Genomic DNA, 18843 nt, shown 5'->3' on the forward strand with positions numbered 1-18843 from the left:
AGTTTGCTTTTGTAAATCCAGATGTTCACCAAAAAGATGGATATGAGATTTCCAGTCAACTGCTGCAAAAGTAAAATTTGAAGATTAACTGAGGATTCCTCTAAACATCAGCCAGTGCTGGATCTTTGAGTTCCTTTCAGGAAACATTTATATATGTGCCACGTTTTTACAACACTGTGCTTACTCTCTGGTCATCATGCCTGCTCTTATATGAAGCTTGTAAAAACCTAGACCAACAAGACATAATCTTTACCCGCTCTTTTAATTGGCCCACGTGTCTCCTTTAACACATTCCTTTTTCCTCTTGGACATTTTGGAATCCTTCCTCAAGTGCTAACTACCCTTGATACCACGTCTCTGTATGGCTGGAGCAGCACATTATCTGTATATTTACTCAGAGGAAGACCAAAGGGACAATTCAGGCACTTGTCATTCAGAGAATAATTACCTGTCCATCACAGCAGACTGTACATCTACAGACTCCTGTTATGGGATTTTGCTGTGCTGAGAGCCATATGAACACACAACAAAGAGATGGCCTTGAAGCACAGCAGTTACCATCTAATTGCCTCTTAAAAAATAATGTGTGTTCCAGCATTTCATCAATTACACAAAATCACAGAATAGTGGAGGAAGGGATCTCTAGTGCCCCTCAGTCCAATGCCCAGTGCTAGAGCAGGCCCACCTAGAGCAGGCTGCACAGGATCATGTCCATGTGAGTTCTTGAATATCTCCGGAGTGGGAGACTCCACAACCTCTCTGGCCAGCCTGTTCCAGTGCTCTGCTATCCTCACAGTAAAGTTTTTCCTCATCTTCAGATGGAATTTCCTGTGTTTCAGTTTATGCCTGTTGCCCCTTGTCCTGTCAGTGGGCACCACTGGGAACAGTCTGGCCACATCCTCTTTACACCTGCCCTTAAGATATTTGAACTCAGTGACAAGATCCCCTCTCAGTGGTCTCCTCTCCACTGCTGAAGTGGGCTCTGATTGGATTTCATTGTTTTGCTTTCCATAAGAAGACTGAAACCTGTATTTGTTCTTTGGGATGTGGCTTCCCTCTTCCTTTTGATTTGCTACAACCTGTAAAGCCCCCCATGTCTGTGAGTCAAGAGTACATACATAGCCAGCTCCAACACCTCTGACCATCTCCTGAGCGCAGCAGCGTATGGGAAAGGATTTGCCACCTTACATGGAGAAGATTATCTGGCTTTGGAGAAGGATGATAGAGACAAGCCTCACAAAAGCAGTGTCTGTTGTCCTTGAGTCCAATAATAAAGGAAATAAAGAATTTTGGTAAAGCAGCAGGTGCAACTGCTTATTGCTGTGCTTACAACTCTCCCACTCTATAGTCTTCACAGAGGGAAATACTCAGCACCAATGAAAAAAAATCAATAACAATAAATGCTGACTTGTCTTCCTTTGAATAGAACAAGTGGAAAATGTCTAGAATGTATAAGAGGTGATTAATTTTTCTTGATTGCTGATAGGCAAACATGGAACTCATCTATAAGAATAGGTACCATTAATCCAATATATTTTCTTGTTAACATCTATTTGTCTTGACCTATCACGCTTTCATAAACCTATATTGAAATAGGTGTCTGTTTTAATTTCCATTGAACATGTTTGAAAAAAGGGTTTATCAACAGAGAGAATCAGTAGCTGCAGCTGAGGAGAAAAAAATAGAAGACTGTATCAAAGTTAGAATGTGTAGCTTTTTCCTTTGAGAGTGTTTGAAAAGGTTTGCAAAAAGATTTGCAGCTTTTGGAAAAATTATTTCTCTGTAAAGTGTATAAAATCAATGTGAATCCAGTGAGATCCACCTTAGAATGATTATAAATATTAAAAAAATTAAAATTATTTAAAAAAAATGAGTATGCATAACAATACCTTTATCTATACATTCCGCATAGCTCTGCATAAAGATATTTATGAGTTGCTTAAATATGTATTTGATTGAAACGTGCTTCTGATTTATAATTTAAAGTAAAATAATTTTATGTTTTCTCAAATCTTGAAAGGGAAAGCACCCTTAAAGTGTGTTTCTCTCTCTGTTTTTGAAAGAAGAAAACCTTTTCAGAAAAAAAGGCAAGAAAATTAAGAATCATTTTTCTCTATAAATTATACTTTTGTGCCTTCTAAAAGCTGCATAAATTCCATTCCCATTTGAAACTTACTAATATTTATTCTTTGTTGAAAGTAAAGTATTAACTACAACTCTAGAAACATGCGCTGACAAAATCAGAAAACTGTAATTAATTCAATTCATGACGATATCCCATCTACAGCATTTAATACTGTTACAGAAGGCAGTAGTTTTTCATGTCATATGAGAGGGCCATATCCTTCAGCGATCTTGGTCCATCAAAAGTTGGGAAAAACAGGACATATAGTTCTCTCTAAATGAGCACTCGTGTTACACAACCACTCCCTTAGCGTTTCAAAACAAACTGAGAAAAGCAGATCAAGAAAAAGTGGTTGCACTGCAAAGCAAGCACAGTTGTAAAGCCCAGAAGTGTTTCACATGGATGTTTGTGTGGGAGTCAGCACAGTGGTGGGCTATACTTCAGACCCTGGGGACACAAAGAAGGATATATATTCCTAAAAGCATTGCAGTTTTTAAGAGCACTTGGACTCCTGTAAAAATGTTGTCAGGGAATGGTATGCTTCGTTACTGAAAGGTGGCTGCCAAGCAGGATCACTGAGCACTTAATCACCCTTATATTAAAGCTGAGACACATGAACTGAAACAGTTATTATAGGGAATAATTACAGATCAAATTAAAAGCATTAGAACTGGCAAAAAGATCAAAGCAAAGCATTGCCTGCAAGAAATGCACATGATGCTGTTCAGAACAGGTAGAAGTGAAGGTTTGCAGTGAAGATTGTGTTCCTTAAAGTAAAAGTGCTTAAGAACAGGCAAGGTGCAGCTGATAAAACACACAGAGAGTCAGGAAACAAGGGCCAATACCTGCTTGCAATAAATTTGAGGGCAGGTGCATAACGCAGTCAAGAGGAAGTGATTCCATTTTGAAAAAAACCTGAAAGTTTGCCAAGAAAAAAACCCCAGTAAATCCTAAGCAAACCTTATACTCTTGATCTAAATAAGGAGAAGACATAGCTAATTACCAGAAAGCCGTACACAGAATATCACAAAGATCATCAGTTCAGAGACTTGTATCAAAAGAAAAGGTATCTGAGGATTTCCTACCTTGTGAGAAGAGTGGCTGCAAAAACTGATGATGTGAAGAAATCAGAAGATAAGGAATATCTGGTCAAGCTGGTTGCCCTTCATGTTGAAACTAATAGTTCTAGGCCATGTACAAACAATACCAGTTTTCAAAGACACAGTAACTGGCAGTCTGTTAAGATAATACCTCTCTCAGTTGTCCCACAAATGTAGGCATAGCTGCTGTGTGCTCTCATTTCATAGATATGATAACAAGAGGACAATAGAAAGATACCAAAGTTCACAATTTGCTTGTTGTTACTCTCCAGAACACTGTGGAAGTGTCTGTAAGAATCACATTTCGCTCCCAGCCTCTGAGGAGGAAAAGGGACATGAATAACCAACATATGCAGGGTCAAGGGGACAGATTCCTGGCAATCGTCAGGTTGGGGAGGGGAACATTTTCAGAAGAAGACCAGGGGTGGCCTGGGATTTTGAAGTGCTATTTACCTGATATGTCCCACAATAGGAGGAGAACATTGTCCTTTTTGACACTTGTGAGTTGTTTTCCCTGCTCTATAAGGTTGCGTTAACTAGCTGTATCAGTTGGTAATGAATGTGTGATTTCCATTTGATTTCCAAAAATAATAAGGAGTTGGTGTAATAGTGGATACTCACTGCTGACTTTCAGGGTAGAGAACAGTATGAAACATCTGCTAACCTTGAGTCATGACATATCACCGACCCAGGAAATAAAGTCCAGTATATTATACTTGCATGTGTTATGCCAGTACCATAATGACTGGTATCATTAAAACAGTAAAAATGTAATCAATCAAAACAAATTATTTCAGGGAAACAATAACTGCAGTGGCACATATTACGCTCAATACCTAAATCAATACTATTGAGCTGAGCTAACAATAAATCAAATAATCAATTCTGCATAATCAATTCTTCTACTAAAAATGAAACCATTAACATTCAAATATGAAAGTACATACCATTTATACATTTTTTTTTGTAATTTCTGTTTATTTGACTCTAGAATATTCACTAGCTGGTATTCAAACACACTGTCCCTTTATTTATGCTTAAGTGGTATGTGAAGCAAAGGGTTGTGGATGAGGTTGAACCCATTACATTTTTTGAACCGCTCATGCTGCTCCTGGATAGATTTGGGTATAGAAAGGATTAACAATATTTCAGTATCTTTGGGACTTCTGAGGTCAGAAGACGCCTCATTGGGGCAGGCAAAAATAGCTAAAGAATTAACTCCAGACTGAGTACACACAATCAGGAACATTTTTGGGTGCTGAGTTTTTCCTGAAGCATAATTTGTCATTTCTATTTTGCACTTCCCTGCTTAAAGGGATAGAAAGATACAGCATAGACAGAACAGATACGGGAAGGGCCAGAATGTGCCACAGAGGTATCTTCTCACCACAGAGCTCAAGAGCCAGGCACAAATCTGTACAGTCAGCAAACCAATATGTATGGGAAGATTGGAGAGGGAAGAGTATGAAGGAGGGTAGGGTCAAAACCAGAGGGACAATAAGCCAATAATAACAACAGCAAACAAACTCTTGCACTTGCTGCACAGCCTTTTACTTTGTGGAAAGTCTGTCTTGGTCTGACTGTACTGGTCATGGGAGCAATTAACTGCTCTAGAAAATCTGAAATATTTTTGGTAGGGACACACAGAGAAAACATCTGATCATCTGGTATGACCTCCAAATCTAAGGATGACTGCTCCGTGAAACATCCCATGTCAATCTTCAAACATTCACAAACAGCCATGATCCTGTTTAGGACTGTTACTTTGTACTGTGAGGAAACAAAAAATGAGGGACTTGTCTGAGAAGGAATTACTCTGTGTTGTCAAGCATCTCAGAAATACAAGAGAGCTTCATGGGACTTTTGCATTTATCTGTTCCCTGGAATTCCTTCTTCCTACAAAGTCACTCCTTTCTAATGAAAGTTATATGCATGTATCTAAAAGCTGCAGTCAGATCCTGTGCACCTGTTTTAAATCAAAGCCTTTTTTCAGTAACCAACCTCCTTTGTTCCTAATCTTTTTTTCCAAAAGTGCTGCGCTGCCCAGTTTCTTTAAAGTGATGCGTCTCTTTTAGCCAAATAAAAATTTGGTTTATAGTCTAGCAGCCCTTCTGAAACTGAAGCAGTAGCCTCTACCAAAAAAAAAAAAATACTATTGAAAACATTTATAGAGACACTTAAACTTTATCTGACAGAAAAATAAAAAAACCCCAGATAATATGTTGTTTTCTTTACAACAAATCAACAACAAATCAAACTAAGGGGTGTTTTTGCTTCTTCACTTTTAGAAGAAAAAAAGCAATAAACAATAAAATTAAAAGATGAACTGGAGAAAAGAAAGGGAGGCTTAGTGTATTTTATCTTATATAAACTTAAGACAAATTCAATGCCAGTAAAAATTCAGAGGCTGTATGAAACCTTGCTGTATGAAGCCTAGCCTAGAGTGACCTACAGAAGGCAGCTCTGTGTAGCAGGCAGTAGGAACTGCACACTATTGCCTCGAATTTATATGCTGCAGCAGCTTTGACGCATATGGTAGGTAGGTGGTCTGAGTGTGACTCCTGCAGCTTTTCTGGATGCCATCCATATCTGCACTGCTGTTTGCTCCCAACTGCATTTGACCTAGTACACTTTGTGCTTTTCAATCTTTGCTGTAGGAATGAGCAAAGAAAAGTAGATGCATATATTAATATGGGGTTGTAACACAATACAAGCCAAGGGGCAGGTATCAGGAAAAGACCATTGCCATTTCTCTTGTGTTTTGCTAAAGGACAAAGAAAGATTGTCCTTTAGCAGAGGTTCTACCTTTGCTGAAGGTTCAACCTAAGCAGGAAACAAGGCTGGAAAAGCCTAACATTGAGAAACAAAATTAACTCTCTGGAGAACAGAACCAGGTACATGCAGACACTGATGTGGATTCTCTCTCATGCCCTTCCCCCCATATCCCCGACCTGACTGCATGTTGCATTGGCCTCTCTCCAGCTGCAGTCGAAGGGAGAAGAAACAAAGGACTCCCAAATGGCTCCAGATTGCCTGGTAGCTCCATATCTGCTGAAATTATTTAGACATATCCTGAATTTCAAGTGCTCCTTGAGCTCTAAGGCTTCAGGAAGTGCCAAGCAGGTAGGGGGATTGATGATGCTGTTGCCAAGCATTCAGCTTCTCCTCTGTAAACTTCCCTGTCACAGCTGAGCTATCCTGTTCTTTGTTGGACAGTTGTCTGTGAGGAATGCTCTTGGTCAGAAGCAATCTAGCTTGGATAACCAAAGAGTTTAAGCAAAAAAAAAAAAAAAATGACGTAGGAAGAAGGAAAAATTTAAATAGAAACCCTCAAAATATTTCTGTTTCCATGTAAGTAACCTTTGGTAACAAAATAAAATAGGAGAGGAAGTATGGCAAATACATACAGTGATGTATTACAAAAGAATGCAATAACGTAAGCATTTCCGTAACGAGAATAAATCCCTTGTGAGCAAATGGCAGAAAAAAGGCTTCATCATTTACCCATATCTGTGTGCATTCTTGAGTTACAAATGCTTCCACCTGACTGCCACTGAAGAGCCCTTCTGCCCTCCTCATTTAATATTGTAGCCATTAAATAATACTTGGGATATAATTCAGCTCTTTACTGAATGCGGTAAATTTATGGAATAAAATCAGGTGAAGTAGTGTGTGAGCATAGGCCTTGTGAGCATTCAGGTAGCTTAACTGTCAACTCACCCTCTGCCTCTGGTTTGGACCAGTCCAGAAAACTGTCTCAAGGCAATAGTCACAGTGTGCTTCTAAGGCTTCTCAAGGAAAAGCTTTATGGACCAGTCTGTCCTTCAACAGCACCCCAGAAGTCTCTAGCAAGTGTATTCTCTCCTATCACACCCCAAGCCAACTAACAACTATCAGCTCCAGCTGCCCTGACAGGCTGCAGCAGAACCCTCACACCATTTTAGAAACCTTGGAACTAATAGACACATTTAGAATAACATTTATGCCTTAGGGTCCCAAAGACACCAGTCAAGAGCCAGAAGGGGTGCTGGGCCAGCTCCTGTGCTGTGTGTCAGAAGTCAGTCTGATATGCAGAGAGAGAGCCTTTTACAGCAAGGGCACGAGTCAGCCCATGCCATTTGATTTTAGTGCTGTGGAAGACACAGAAAACAACTACCATTTTCTTTCCTTCCTGAAGTCCTTTATTGACTCTTGTGTGTCCACATGGCTTGAAAGGGTGATTTATCCAAGTCTTGTCAGCTGAGGGGACAAGCTCTCCACAGGCTGAATTAAGTGAAACTAACACTGCAGCCAAGCAGCACATCCCTAACTATTGAAAGTGGCTGAGTATTTGCTTTGGTCAGTTCTGTTCTCTCCAGGTGAATCCGTCAGGGTCTGCTGGAATGCTGAAGTGCTCTCTCATTTCAGGTCCAAGAGCACAAAGTGTTCAGCTGACTGTGAGATACTTGGATATTTCACCTCCATCACTACTGAAACCAGCAGATATTGGGAGTGATCATTCTGAAAATCAAGCCTGCTTGCTGGTGAGTGTATCTACAGTTCTTTTAAACATACCAACCTCCTACATAATATCCTCCTCCAACTCAAATTGCAGAAAGTACTGGAAAATTGATATTTGCCAGGTTTTTGCTAGCTCAGAAATAGGAATACATGAAAAATAAGCTCTTTCCAGGAAAGATTTCACAATTTTCTGGTCTTTGTTTGTTTTTATCGGTTTTTGTTTGCTCTTTTTTTAAATTTTTTTTTTAATGTCACAGAATGGATAGCATGACCTAGGATATTATTTTGTCCTTTTGTATTGCTGGTTTTATGGTTAATTCCTGTATAATGCACCATGAAAATGAGGAATTCGTCTCTCACATTAATGTTGTCCTGCTGCACTAGCTGATGTCCAGTTACAGCTGTGTATCTCCCACTGCATTCCCTCTTCAAAAATATCTCAATTCTTTCTGTTGCTGTTACACTTCTTTCTAAACAGTGCAGCATCAAGAAACACATGTCAGTAGAAGCTTTGACAAAAGATTTCACTTTAGTCAGCTGTGAAGGTTGTTACTGAGACAAGTTAGTGACAGCTCTCTAGCAAGTGTGCCTGTAGGTTTATTGGTGCCAAAAGTGTTGAAAAGTGAGAAAACCAGTTAAATGCACTCATATATTCCCTCTGTGCCAGGCTTTACATTCTGTCTTACTTTAATAATCAAACATTTCCTGTAATATTTGAAATATCACTCATTTGGAGGTTTTCAAAATGACTTTGCAAATCAGTGGCTGAACTGATGCTTCCAAAGGAACAGAAATAGCAAAAAAAAAAAAAAAAAAAAAAAAAAAGGAATGCTATTAATTTGTTATACTGGCATAAATATAAAACCACATGTATATCTAGGTGTGAACACTCTATTTGTTGTACAAAAAATGAGGCTAAAGCAAAGAGGTGTGGAATTCTGTGGTTTAAATATCCATGCATGCACATATTATGATACCTGTTCTGCTCATGTACTTCAGAGTAATTTAATATATTAAGGATAGAGGCAATAATTTGCCCTTTGCTATGTTGATTCTTTGTCTACTTGGGTTTGAAGCCTCACATAAAAGGTTCAACATTGCTTTTAGCACCCACAGACCCCAACAAATAGTTGTCTGTCCACATGAGGTCTGAGTCTGGAAATCACAATCAGTTTTTATTAGGCTCTTGACAGTGCATTTTGGTGATCCTTTTGGTTACTATGAGCACTAGTGCATATGGTAGACACATTCCAAACCACATGTTCTCTATTTACTGTATAGCACAAAATATGCAGTCCAGGATTGTACAATACTGATAATTTAAGCCACATGTAGCTCAGTGAACGTAAAGCTTGGAGTATTTGATCTCAAAACCCAATTAGAGCAGTTTGTTTTCTTTGATCTGAGTGGAATGTTGTAGTATACACATTATAAAACTGACTTCCAAAAGTTATTGGCATAATAAACACTAATAATCTGGATATTTTTTCTTGAGTTCCAAAAAAGAAACTGCGTGTAAGAATTGCAACAGGTTATTGAGGGTGTGACTTCTAAAATGAGCATAGTTGTCACAGAAACCCTTATAGAGGGAAACTGATGGGAAGAGAGTAAGATGTGAACATTCACAGCACCAACACCTTTGGAGATGAGTCTGCTTCCCCTGGGATTCCTCTATGACTGTTGGGATATCCAGTCTGCAGTTTTACTTATTAATATACTTCATAGGAAACTGTATTCTGAGCCTATACTGATGTAGAGCAATAAGCAGCTTGACTCCAAGAATATTTAAGAGAGAAACAGGCAGGCAGGTGGCTTAGGTTGACCCAAGAATCTGCATCACTCGGAATTCTGTTTTTGGGGCTTAGACCACAAGACTACCTCTGCCTAAAAGAGGAGAAAAGATTCTTTTTGTTCTCAAAGAACAAGTTTGAGTTGCCAAAGTACCTCAAATAAACCACTGAGGAAAGGCCGTGCTCAGCTCCTTCTGTATCAAGGAATCTTTCAGGGCTGCTCCTGGTGGTGCAGTAGCCCTAGCATTTTTGTTTGTTTGTTGGGTTTGTTTTTTTTTGTTGTTGTTTTGGTTTTGCCTATTTTTTTTTTTGTTTTATTGTGTTGTTGCTGTTGTTGTTTTGGTTTTGGTTTTTTTGCTTTTTGTTTTTTGTGTTTTGTTTTTTTTCCTTTCTTTCTTTTCTATAACTAGGAATGCTTCCCTCTAAAAACTCCAAAAACCTAATGTGTATAGTTGTAGATGGAGCTGCCTGGGAAGCACAGATATAACAGAAATGCAGATCTGCTTAAAGTAATGTCATGGACAGGATGACTGTTAAATGTGACAGCCTTCACAGTTTTTGGGGGGCTGTCTTACGCAGAGAAGAATTTACAAATCCATGTGGTAGCTAGTATTCTGTTTTTTTTTTTTATACATGATTCATATACTACTTATGTACCCCTGATAACTATATTAAAAAAAGGGTTTTGTGTATATGCTTGGCACTTACAAATTGTAATGGAGAAAAGATGATTAATTGCACAGCAGAATTCTTTGACAATTTGCTGATCCTGTGCATTACTGACATAAATCTTTCTCCCAAATGCCTTGACTATCATTAACTTGAAAAATCGGCAAAGCAGAAACCTTTATGAGTGGGTTCATGGAAATAGAGAGACATATTTTGTAGCTATGGTATGCAGCAGACATGTGGGAACAGAATACCTGCAGCAAGATAATGTCTTGCATTTTTTATAGTAATCCTTCATTTCTTATGGCTGTTATTCATCTGGACCCTTGCGTTATATTTAGTAGGTCTTGATTTGCTGGGCTATGGTGGTCTGCTATGTGGATTTTGTTTTTCCCTGATTTGCAAGTATCTTCAAATAAAGCAGAGGAATTAATTTCCTTCTGTGGCCTCAGAATCCTGAGCTCTCACTGCTGCTCCTCAGGAATTCAGTATCCACAAGCTGCATTCCCTTTGCTACGCTTCCATCCAAACAGCAAAAGCTAATTGCATTTGTTTCCAGCCTTTTCCTTTCTTGAGATCCTCTGTTACACAAGAGGTTGGGAACCTGCAGCCCAAGCCTTGATATATACATTCAAGGGATTGAGGGGTTCTTGTTTTATGTTTCAAATCTCTGAGTGCTGGAACAGAAACTGTTGTCTGAAAAATGGCCAATTAGATAAAGGTTGCATTAGTATTGAATATCTGATTTTATATTTGGACAGATTTATCTGGGCCAAAACTCTCTGAAATGAAAAGGACATTTGACACTGATAATTTGTGCATGAAAATAGACCAATTTGACTGATTTAAATTATACTAATAGTTCAGATGAAAAAATCTAGCAGTAATTGCAGCATGTACACCATTCATAGAGACTCATAATAGGGGTCATTCACAGCATTTCTTCATGTTTTTTCTGTTCATGTACAAGGACACCTGGATTCACCAGAATCACCTAAATCTTGGTTAATTTCTGTTTTCACATACTCTCCTGAGCCACTTTTCTTGACGGCATGAAATATTTTTTGCTAAATATTGTTTGTTGAGATGTCAAACAGGAATGTTCAAGCTATTCAAGTATTTAATGAAAACACCAACTTTTTTTTTTTTGAAAAGACCTAAAATGAACTTTTATCTGATCTGCTTGAATTGAAAAGTCAAAATCAGGAGCCAAATCTTTTGGGACTTATTCATTAATTTTTAAATTTTGATAAAGCTCCGCTAATGCTCTTCTTTAATACCGTATCTCTTTATTACGGTAGGACCAATTTCTTGAGCAAAGATTACCCAGTTCTTCAGCTGCTTTTGGAAGGCAAACATCTGCCCAAATATCAGTGCAAGTCCACTAAAATATCTACATATGTAGATGGAAAAAGGAAAAGCTAACATGTTTTTCCTTTTGCATATAAATCCCCTAAATTTAAGATTACTTTCTTCCAGGGTGAAAGGAGACTGTCATCTACAATGACAAGCATGTGTAACTAATACAGGACATCAATATGCTGTTGCAAAGGCTTAAGAATTTTATTGTTTTCAGACAACATCCTTCCATCATGTACACAGCTTATTAAAACCAGAGCGACTTCTCTGTCTGGGTATTAGAGAGTTTACTCACTTCTTGTATACACTTAACAGCTGAGATTTATATATTTTCATATTTTCTGGAGTATCATAAGCAGCAACCTTAAAGGGAATGGGTATCATTTTTAAATACAAAACATTAAGTAATTGGGGAATCTGATGGAAAATATATAATTACTTCAATAAGTTATGCTTTATGATAAAAGAGAAATTAAAAACATGATTTTTTTATGAGGCATATTTCCTGCCACTAAGAATTAAGTTTAAAAAATCAAGCATAGGGGAAAAGTATTGTCAACATGGACACATTTGCATTATTTCCACTGAAATAATCTGTAAAACTAAAAAGTCCAGGTGACTGTGACAGTCTATCATCAGAGGTGGTCATGCACCACAATTTTTTTAGTGTAGATGTTATTTGACTTCTTTGTAAAGATTCAGGTAACAATTTTGTACTCTTCCCCCCCCCCCCCCCCAATCTGATCACAATCTGCAAACAAACATTTACTTCAGTATTCATCCAGTTCCACTTGCGAATCACTGGTTTGTAACCAGTAATAGTCTGATTTTATACTGAGCGTTGCCCTTTGTGTGGATGCGCAGACATGTAAACATCAAAAACCTCCCATGAGAACCACCCTCCAAAACTTAGTACTAGCCAGCACCTATAATTTCCGAAGCACAGTATGAACTTCTCTTCCATCTGAGGCTGGTCTGATTAGAGCTCCAGAATCCCCCAGCAGGTCACAACATGTTAGTAAGCTGTAGTCACAAACTCACTGTTTACTGTGTAGGATGAAATATGGAGACTTGTCAGACAAGTGCTGCTGCAGAAGGGCCATTACTAAGGGTTAGGCACAGTCTGATGTGCTTCTTCAAAGTCATTGCTGAGACATTTTGGAGCCTGGAAGATGTTTGCTTTCCTGCCCACCCATTTTCTTACACTACACACTAGGACCACTTTCCATTTTATGATGCATAAATGATGATTTGAATGATTATCATGGTATCAGACTCATCACAAGATAGATCCAGCAACTTGTTAGTGCTGGTTTACTAAAGCTAGAATGCAAAGAGTCAGCATTCACCTCTATGTTTATAAGCCCTAGAAATAAACAGGAAGAGAGAAAAAAATTGCATCAAGAATAGAGAAAGAATGAGCCTGATGAAAATGCCCACATGCAATAAAATAAAAAATATCTGCAGCAATTGTTCTTTGAGGTTTAGAGGGCAAGGAACATAACCTTGAATATTCAAGAAGGTCTATTAAAAGCTAGAGATTTTAGAAAGTACCTAGAATTTAAGAAGGACTTCAAGCATACAGATTTGGAGGAGCTGAATTCAGGTGAGGTGGCAAATTTCAGGCTGAGGAAGCTGGAACTTCTGAAGAGAAGTAGCTAAACATTTACTGAAATCAGGCTTTCAATATGATGAAAAAGGAAGTAATGAAGAAAAAAAAGCTAGAGTTTTACTGTCCATAATAAAAATGTCCTTTGCAGCGTCATTTGTCCCACATATGCACAAACTGATATATATATATATAATCAGAAGTCCTTGTTTGACTAGAATATATTGGCCTCTTGAAGACTGGATAATATATAAGTAATTTACAGTATTGAAGTCCTTTATGACTTCAGGAAAACAAATGCCTGAGCAAACTAGATGCATTAGAAAACAGAAGACTACCCTGTTCTTTTGATCTAAGATGTAATTTATTGATGGAGAAACATGTGGTAATGAAATAAAGCAGTTTGTTTCAATACAGTCGATGCACAGTGCAAGTGCACTTTTACCACAGATAACTGGAAATAGATACTTTTACTGGCTTCTGCATGGATTTCAGTAAAAAGGTGGAAGAAGAAAGCAAAAGGGTGTTACATGTTTAAACTCATAATCCTCTTTACCCACCAGACAGGCCCAGCTAAGCCTCTTATGGTACAGATCACTGAGTGACATAGTCTGCAATCACCATTGCTCCCTGGGACAAGAAACACACTTTAAGTGGAGTTTTTGAAGTTTTCTGTCTGCCTTTAACATCCCCCTGCAGGTATCCCCACCTTTTCTGTGCCTCTGCCAGTGGGGAGTCCTGGCTCTGTCGTGGCCCGAGCCATCGTGTGACAATCCCAACTTTGTCAATTCTCTGTATAATGTCCAAACACTTGCCATGCATGTTACTGTACACCAGGTACAAAGGGTCTAATGGCCCAGGTAAATTATTAATCCTCGTCTTTCGTAAATAAAAATGTTCTGTATTTTTAGTAAACAGATCTGTAAAATGCAAAGGTAGTATGGTCAAAAGGCTTCTGAACCCTTTGAACTTTGTCATCTTGGGTGTGGAATTTCCTGTCTCTGCCCTATGCCCTCATGTGCAAAATGAAGGTAATAATACTTAGCACAATTAGTTACCTCTTGCACAGTGTTTTAAGCGTGGCAATATCCGTGTAGGTGCTTATCTGTTACTGATATGTTGCAATTAAATAGCCCTTACTACGCAAAAGGTTTTTTGCGTAGTTTTTTTTTTTTTTTTTTACTACAAACTTCATATCTGGAGAATAAAAAGCAGCTCTCTGAATGGAGCAGCCTGCAGATCCAGGGAGTGACCTGAGGGGCAGAACAAGAAACTTTGAACTATTTGAATAACCTACATCTGATAGTGGGCTTAAAATGATACTGGCCTTGAAACTTGGCCAGTCACTTGTTTTTATTTTTTTAAACTTTTCTGAGTTTTCATTACTTAAATAAAGGCAGTCTCAATTGCTCCCAGCTCCCTTCCATGCTTGTCCATTGCCATAGTTTCCCGATCCTTCTGCTTATCACTGATGCCCTCCCTTCCCACTCCCTCAAACCCTAGTTGTGAGGCCTGTTTGTGTCTAACCATCATCTCTCTGAAACTTTCTGCTCTGTCTCAGTCTCCTGTCTCTCAGTGTTGCCTGTTTCTGCTGCCACAGGTGCCTGTGCCATGGACATCCCCCCTGGCTAACACTATGGTGTCAATAACTAGGCATTCTGCAGCTCAGGCCAGCTGTGTGTTGGATGTTTGGTCTGATGTGCTCGAGGTATGCCCAGTGACTATTCATAGTCCACCCATGGATCTCTTCCTGGAGCAGCTGTCTGTTATTTTGGTTCTGATATGTATATCTGAAGTCTGAGATTTTCACATTTAGAATGTCATTTTTTTTTTCTTTAACAAGAAACAGTTCACAGATGGAGTTGTGAAGTTAGTTTCTTCTGAATTGTAACTTTTCAGAATATTTTCTTCAGCATGTTTGGTTTTCCATTTGCAAAGGCCTTACAAACCTAGGCCAAATGAGCTATTAATTATGAGATTACTGGAACAGAGAGAAGACATGGAACAGAATGAAAGTGAAGATCATTAGTATTGTTTCCTTGAAACAGTGTAAATAATGACAGTGCTCAGAATCTTATTTTTTCTAAGCAATGTTTCAAGAAAATTAAATTTAATGCCAGTGAAAACTGCTGCTTTGGCAATTAGGTATGCCATTCAGTGGCCTACACTCAGTTAGGTATGAACCAGTAATCCAGCTGTCAAAGATACATCAACTTTTCCTTAGCAATCATTCCTTCCAAACCCATTTGTTGATTCAGGCTTAGGGTGCTTGCCTGGGAGCTAGTGAACAGATGTTTCTTGCCAGGATAATATCTGGAAAGAGAGATGTTTCAATTTCATAATTAAATGAGAAAGCTGAAAAATCTTTACTGAAAGATAGATTAGTTCACTCTTTGTGAAGGAGAGGTTTCTAGAATGAATTATTCAATACTAACAATGTAGGATTTGAAAACAGGATGGTTTCCACAAACGTCATGTCTATCTATCTGCCCACACAGAAAAAGTCACATGCAGATGTACAATCATGCATGCAAGCACATATGTACAGGCTTTTTATAAAGATACCTAATATATCACGTATTTTGGCCCTCAAAAGAAAGAAGTGGTCATTCTTAAGTACCTTACAAAAGGGAGAAACTCCACAACATTCAGTGAAATTCTGTGCAATCTTTAAATGGATTTTAACATTTGCTTGGTGTTTTCTCATGCTTCCTATGCATCACAATTTCTCAAGATTACTGTGCTTCCATATACAAAATTTAAATTAATCTGCTTTGGCAATAAATATGTAAACAAGACTGCTCAAAATAGTTGTAAGGCCAAAATTATCTCCTCTGATTCTAAAATGGAATGACATCCTTATGCAGAATCATGCTGCAAAACCAGGTACGATCAATTTTAATTTAAAATGGGTCAAGATAGCCAAGTGTTTCTTTTTTTTGTTGAATTCACTTGCCTTTTCCCTGGCAAAAATAAAGCCACACCAGTTTGTCCTAGGATGCAGTATGGTCTGCTTTGCATTTCCCAGCTGCCTCTTATAAAAATTTCAGACAAAACTGACAGCCCCCTTCCCCTTCTTTCCCTAGACAATTTGATCTTATTTGTAGGATTGCAAGTGGAAAGATACCCTAACAAGATGCCTCAGGCAGTGAAGAAGCTGAATGTTTCCCTGGTGGGTACGTGGTGAGAGGAGCAAATAGGCACATGTGGGATCAGTTAAGTGACTTAAAGGAGGTGGATGATGTTGAGAAAGGGTTTCTTAGAGAAGGGAAAAGGTTAAGTAGCTGGCAGGAATTTTTAACAGTGGAGGAAATAACAGGGAAGGAGATCTGAGGCAAGAGGTGAAGGACAATGGTGGTCCTATCAAACCAGTGTGACAAATGAAGCAAGAGCAGAATGAAAAAAAAATTGTAAGCAGTTTGATGCAATTTCCTTACATTTAGTTCTCTGTAAATTTTAACAGCATCTTACCATAAAATCAGAGCAAGACCTAAAGCTGAGCTCTATACTGTGCTCTGTGCTCTGGACCCAAACATCCCCTAATATGAGGGCAGGCATTGTTTTTGAAGCTTCAGCTGGATCCACACCCATTACTTCTCTTACTATTTTATCTGTCTTTTTTTTTTTTTTTTTTTTTTTTTTTTTGTAACTGGGTGATTGAGAAAGGCCTTAAGAAGTAGTTTGTCTATTGTCCATTACCAATTTGTCTGACATAAGACATTCTGAATTCAGATGCTTACTTACCTTTAGGTCCTGTGTAGATGATTTACCCTTTTATGTCCTGGCTTCCACACATTTTGAAATATCTTTAACTATACTTGCCTACCATGTGGGAATGTTGCAAGGATTAGCTTGTACAGGGCTTTGAGAATGCTAAGTATGGTAGTTATTTTCTTTTCATGGAATGAAAGCAAGCAGAAACAAAGCAGTTTCCTTGCTACAATACAATCCCACACTTGAAACCACCACCCATCAACAAGCAGTGACTCACAAGCACGATGAGCCAAGGATATGGTGTTTACTCCTGCAGGTTTGTTTGCACAGGAAGAATGATCTTTGCTTCTGAGTATGCCTGGGGAGCACAGGTGAGAGTGGCTGTGTCTAGGGGTGTGGGCCATGGCTGATGGGCCACCCATACTGCATCCAGCCTTTTCTCTAGGGAGCAGAGCTGAGCAGGAAAATGAGCCACTGCAAATGGTGGGAGACAGTTGCAGTGGTGCCACTTGGAAACCACCTTCAGTGGCCTGGGGTGAGTGAAGTTCAAGAGCCAAAAAAAAATTTTTTTTTTTTTTTGAGAAGGAAATAGAATTGAAAGATGATGTACCTCAACTATTATACACACGTGTATTGGTGGACAAGATGAGATATCACAGATCCCAGATTATCATTAATAAACTGGAAGAGAAATTTCCTATTACTGTATGACATAGCCCTGCCAATCATGGTCTGGGCAAGCCTCATGACTGCATTCCAGCAAGGTCAGGAGCAGTGGCAGTGGAATGGGGGCTGTTGTTAGTTGTTAGGAATGGCTGTTGGAGAATGTGCCGCTGCCAGGAGCAGTGTCTGGGGCAAGGTATCTGAGCACTGTGGCAACTTCATCTCCTTGCACATGTTGTGCCCACACCTAGGCTGCCACCAATCTCAGATCATGATCTCACTTTATACCCTCTCACTCACAACCAGATACTTGGCCTTGGGTCACCAGCTTCCTCTGTACCTGCCCGCCTCTAAAACTAAGCCCTCAACTTCCATGCAGCCCATAAAAATGAGCAACTCAGCACCATTTATTCAACCATGTAATGAGCTTCCTTATCCCTCAGTATGCCGTTCCTTTCCCGCTTTTGCCCAACTTCTGAAAACAGAGATGGTGCCAGAATCTGTTGTGATCTTGGCTCAAGCACACACTGGGGAGCAAACACAGGAGAAAAGGCCACTGTTGTGTTCATCAAGTAGCTCCTCCAAACCCATACCACACCTACACACAGGTACCTACCATGGCACAGGTGAGATTCTATGCATGTACCTCCATGTCTGGTACTAAAATTCTCCTGAATGGCTTATGTCTCAGGCAGCTTCCCCTAGACCCCCCTATATACTTTATGAGGATTTCTAATACTTTGATTCAAGGATACAAAAGTTTCTTTAGAACTTACTAATTTATAATGACAACTTGATTATGCCTGGTGCAGTAAAGGTGGTCATTGTACTTAGCCTCATCAACATGTGGTTAGAATAAAGTTTTGCTTTGCTAGTTCTTAGTTTATAGCTAAGGAAAATTTTTGCCTCCGGGTGGAGAATTATCCCATCATCTATGGGTATACCTACTTTTCCACATAAAATCACATTTCCCACGTGACTTTTTGCTATTTTCCAGTACAACACAGGTAAGTTATGAGGCCTAGTCACTCTTAGATTGCTCTTTATTAGATCTAAATCTTTCTGATTGCCTTGAAAAGCAGGGCTGTGTTTGCTATGTGGAGCTTTTATGCACTACACTTCTCTTAATCAGCAGAAAGACGAAAAAGTCCTTTTAATATAGACCAGAAAATACAGTACGTCCTAAGAGAAGGCCACAGTATTTCACTAGAAAATGCAAAGTCTGTATAAGTGCTGGGATGGGTGTCTTTGCAAACTTAAATCTTAAAGGTGTTCTATTTTTATGCTCTCTCACTTGCAAACATAGAAATACAC

At 38.8% G+C, this 18843-nt stretch overlaps 1 protein-coding gene across 2 annotated transcripts in view; it reads left to right on the forward strand.

Moving 5' to 3' along the window:
* The window catches only part of IRS2 (insulin receptor substrate 2), a 118674-nt gene that overhangs the window by 89533 nt on the left and 10298 nt on the right, over window positions 1-18843 (forward strand). The window contains exons 1-2 of one of the 2 annotated variants that reach the window (XR_010719478.1): window positions 7483-7563; window positions 7633-7718. Coding sequence is in view for 1 of the 2 variants with exons in the window: in XM_066176773.1 (XP_066032870.1) it covers window positions 7633-7748 (116 nt within the window). In the remaining variant the exon portion in view is untranslated. Of the gene's footprint in view, window positions 1-7482; window positions 7564-7632; window positions 7749-18843 lie in introns of those variants that run through there. The other variant, XM_066176773.1, reaches the window with a different exon arrangement.

Source organism: Chamaea fasciata, unplaced genomic scaffold, assembly GCF_029207755.1.
Source record: "Chamaea fasciata isolate MVZ Bird 193981 ecotype frontalis unplaced genomic scaffold, bChaFas1.0.hap1 SCAF_2, whole genome shotgun sequence".
NCBI classification, from domain to species: domain Eukaryota; kingdom Metazoa; phylum Chordata; class Aves; order Passeriformes; family Sylviidae; genus Chamaea; species Chamaea fasciata.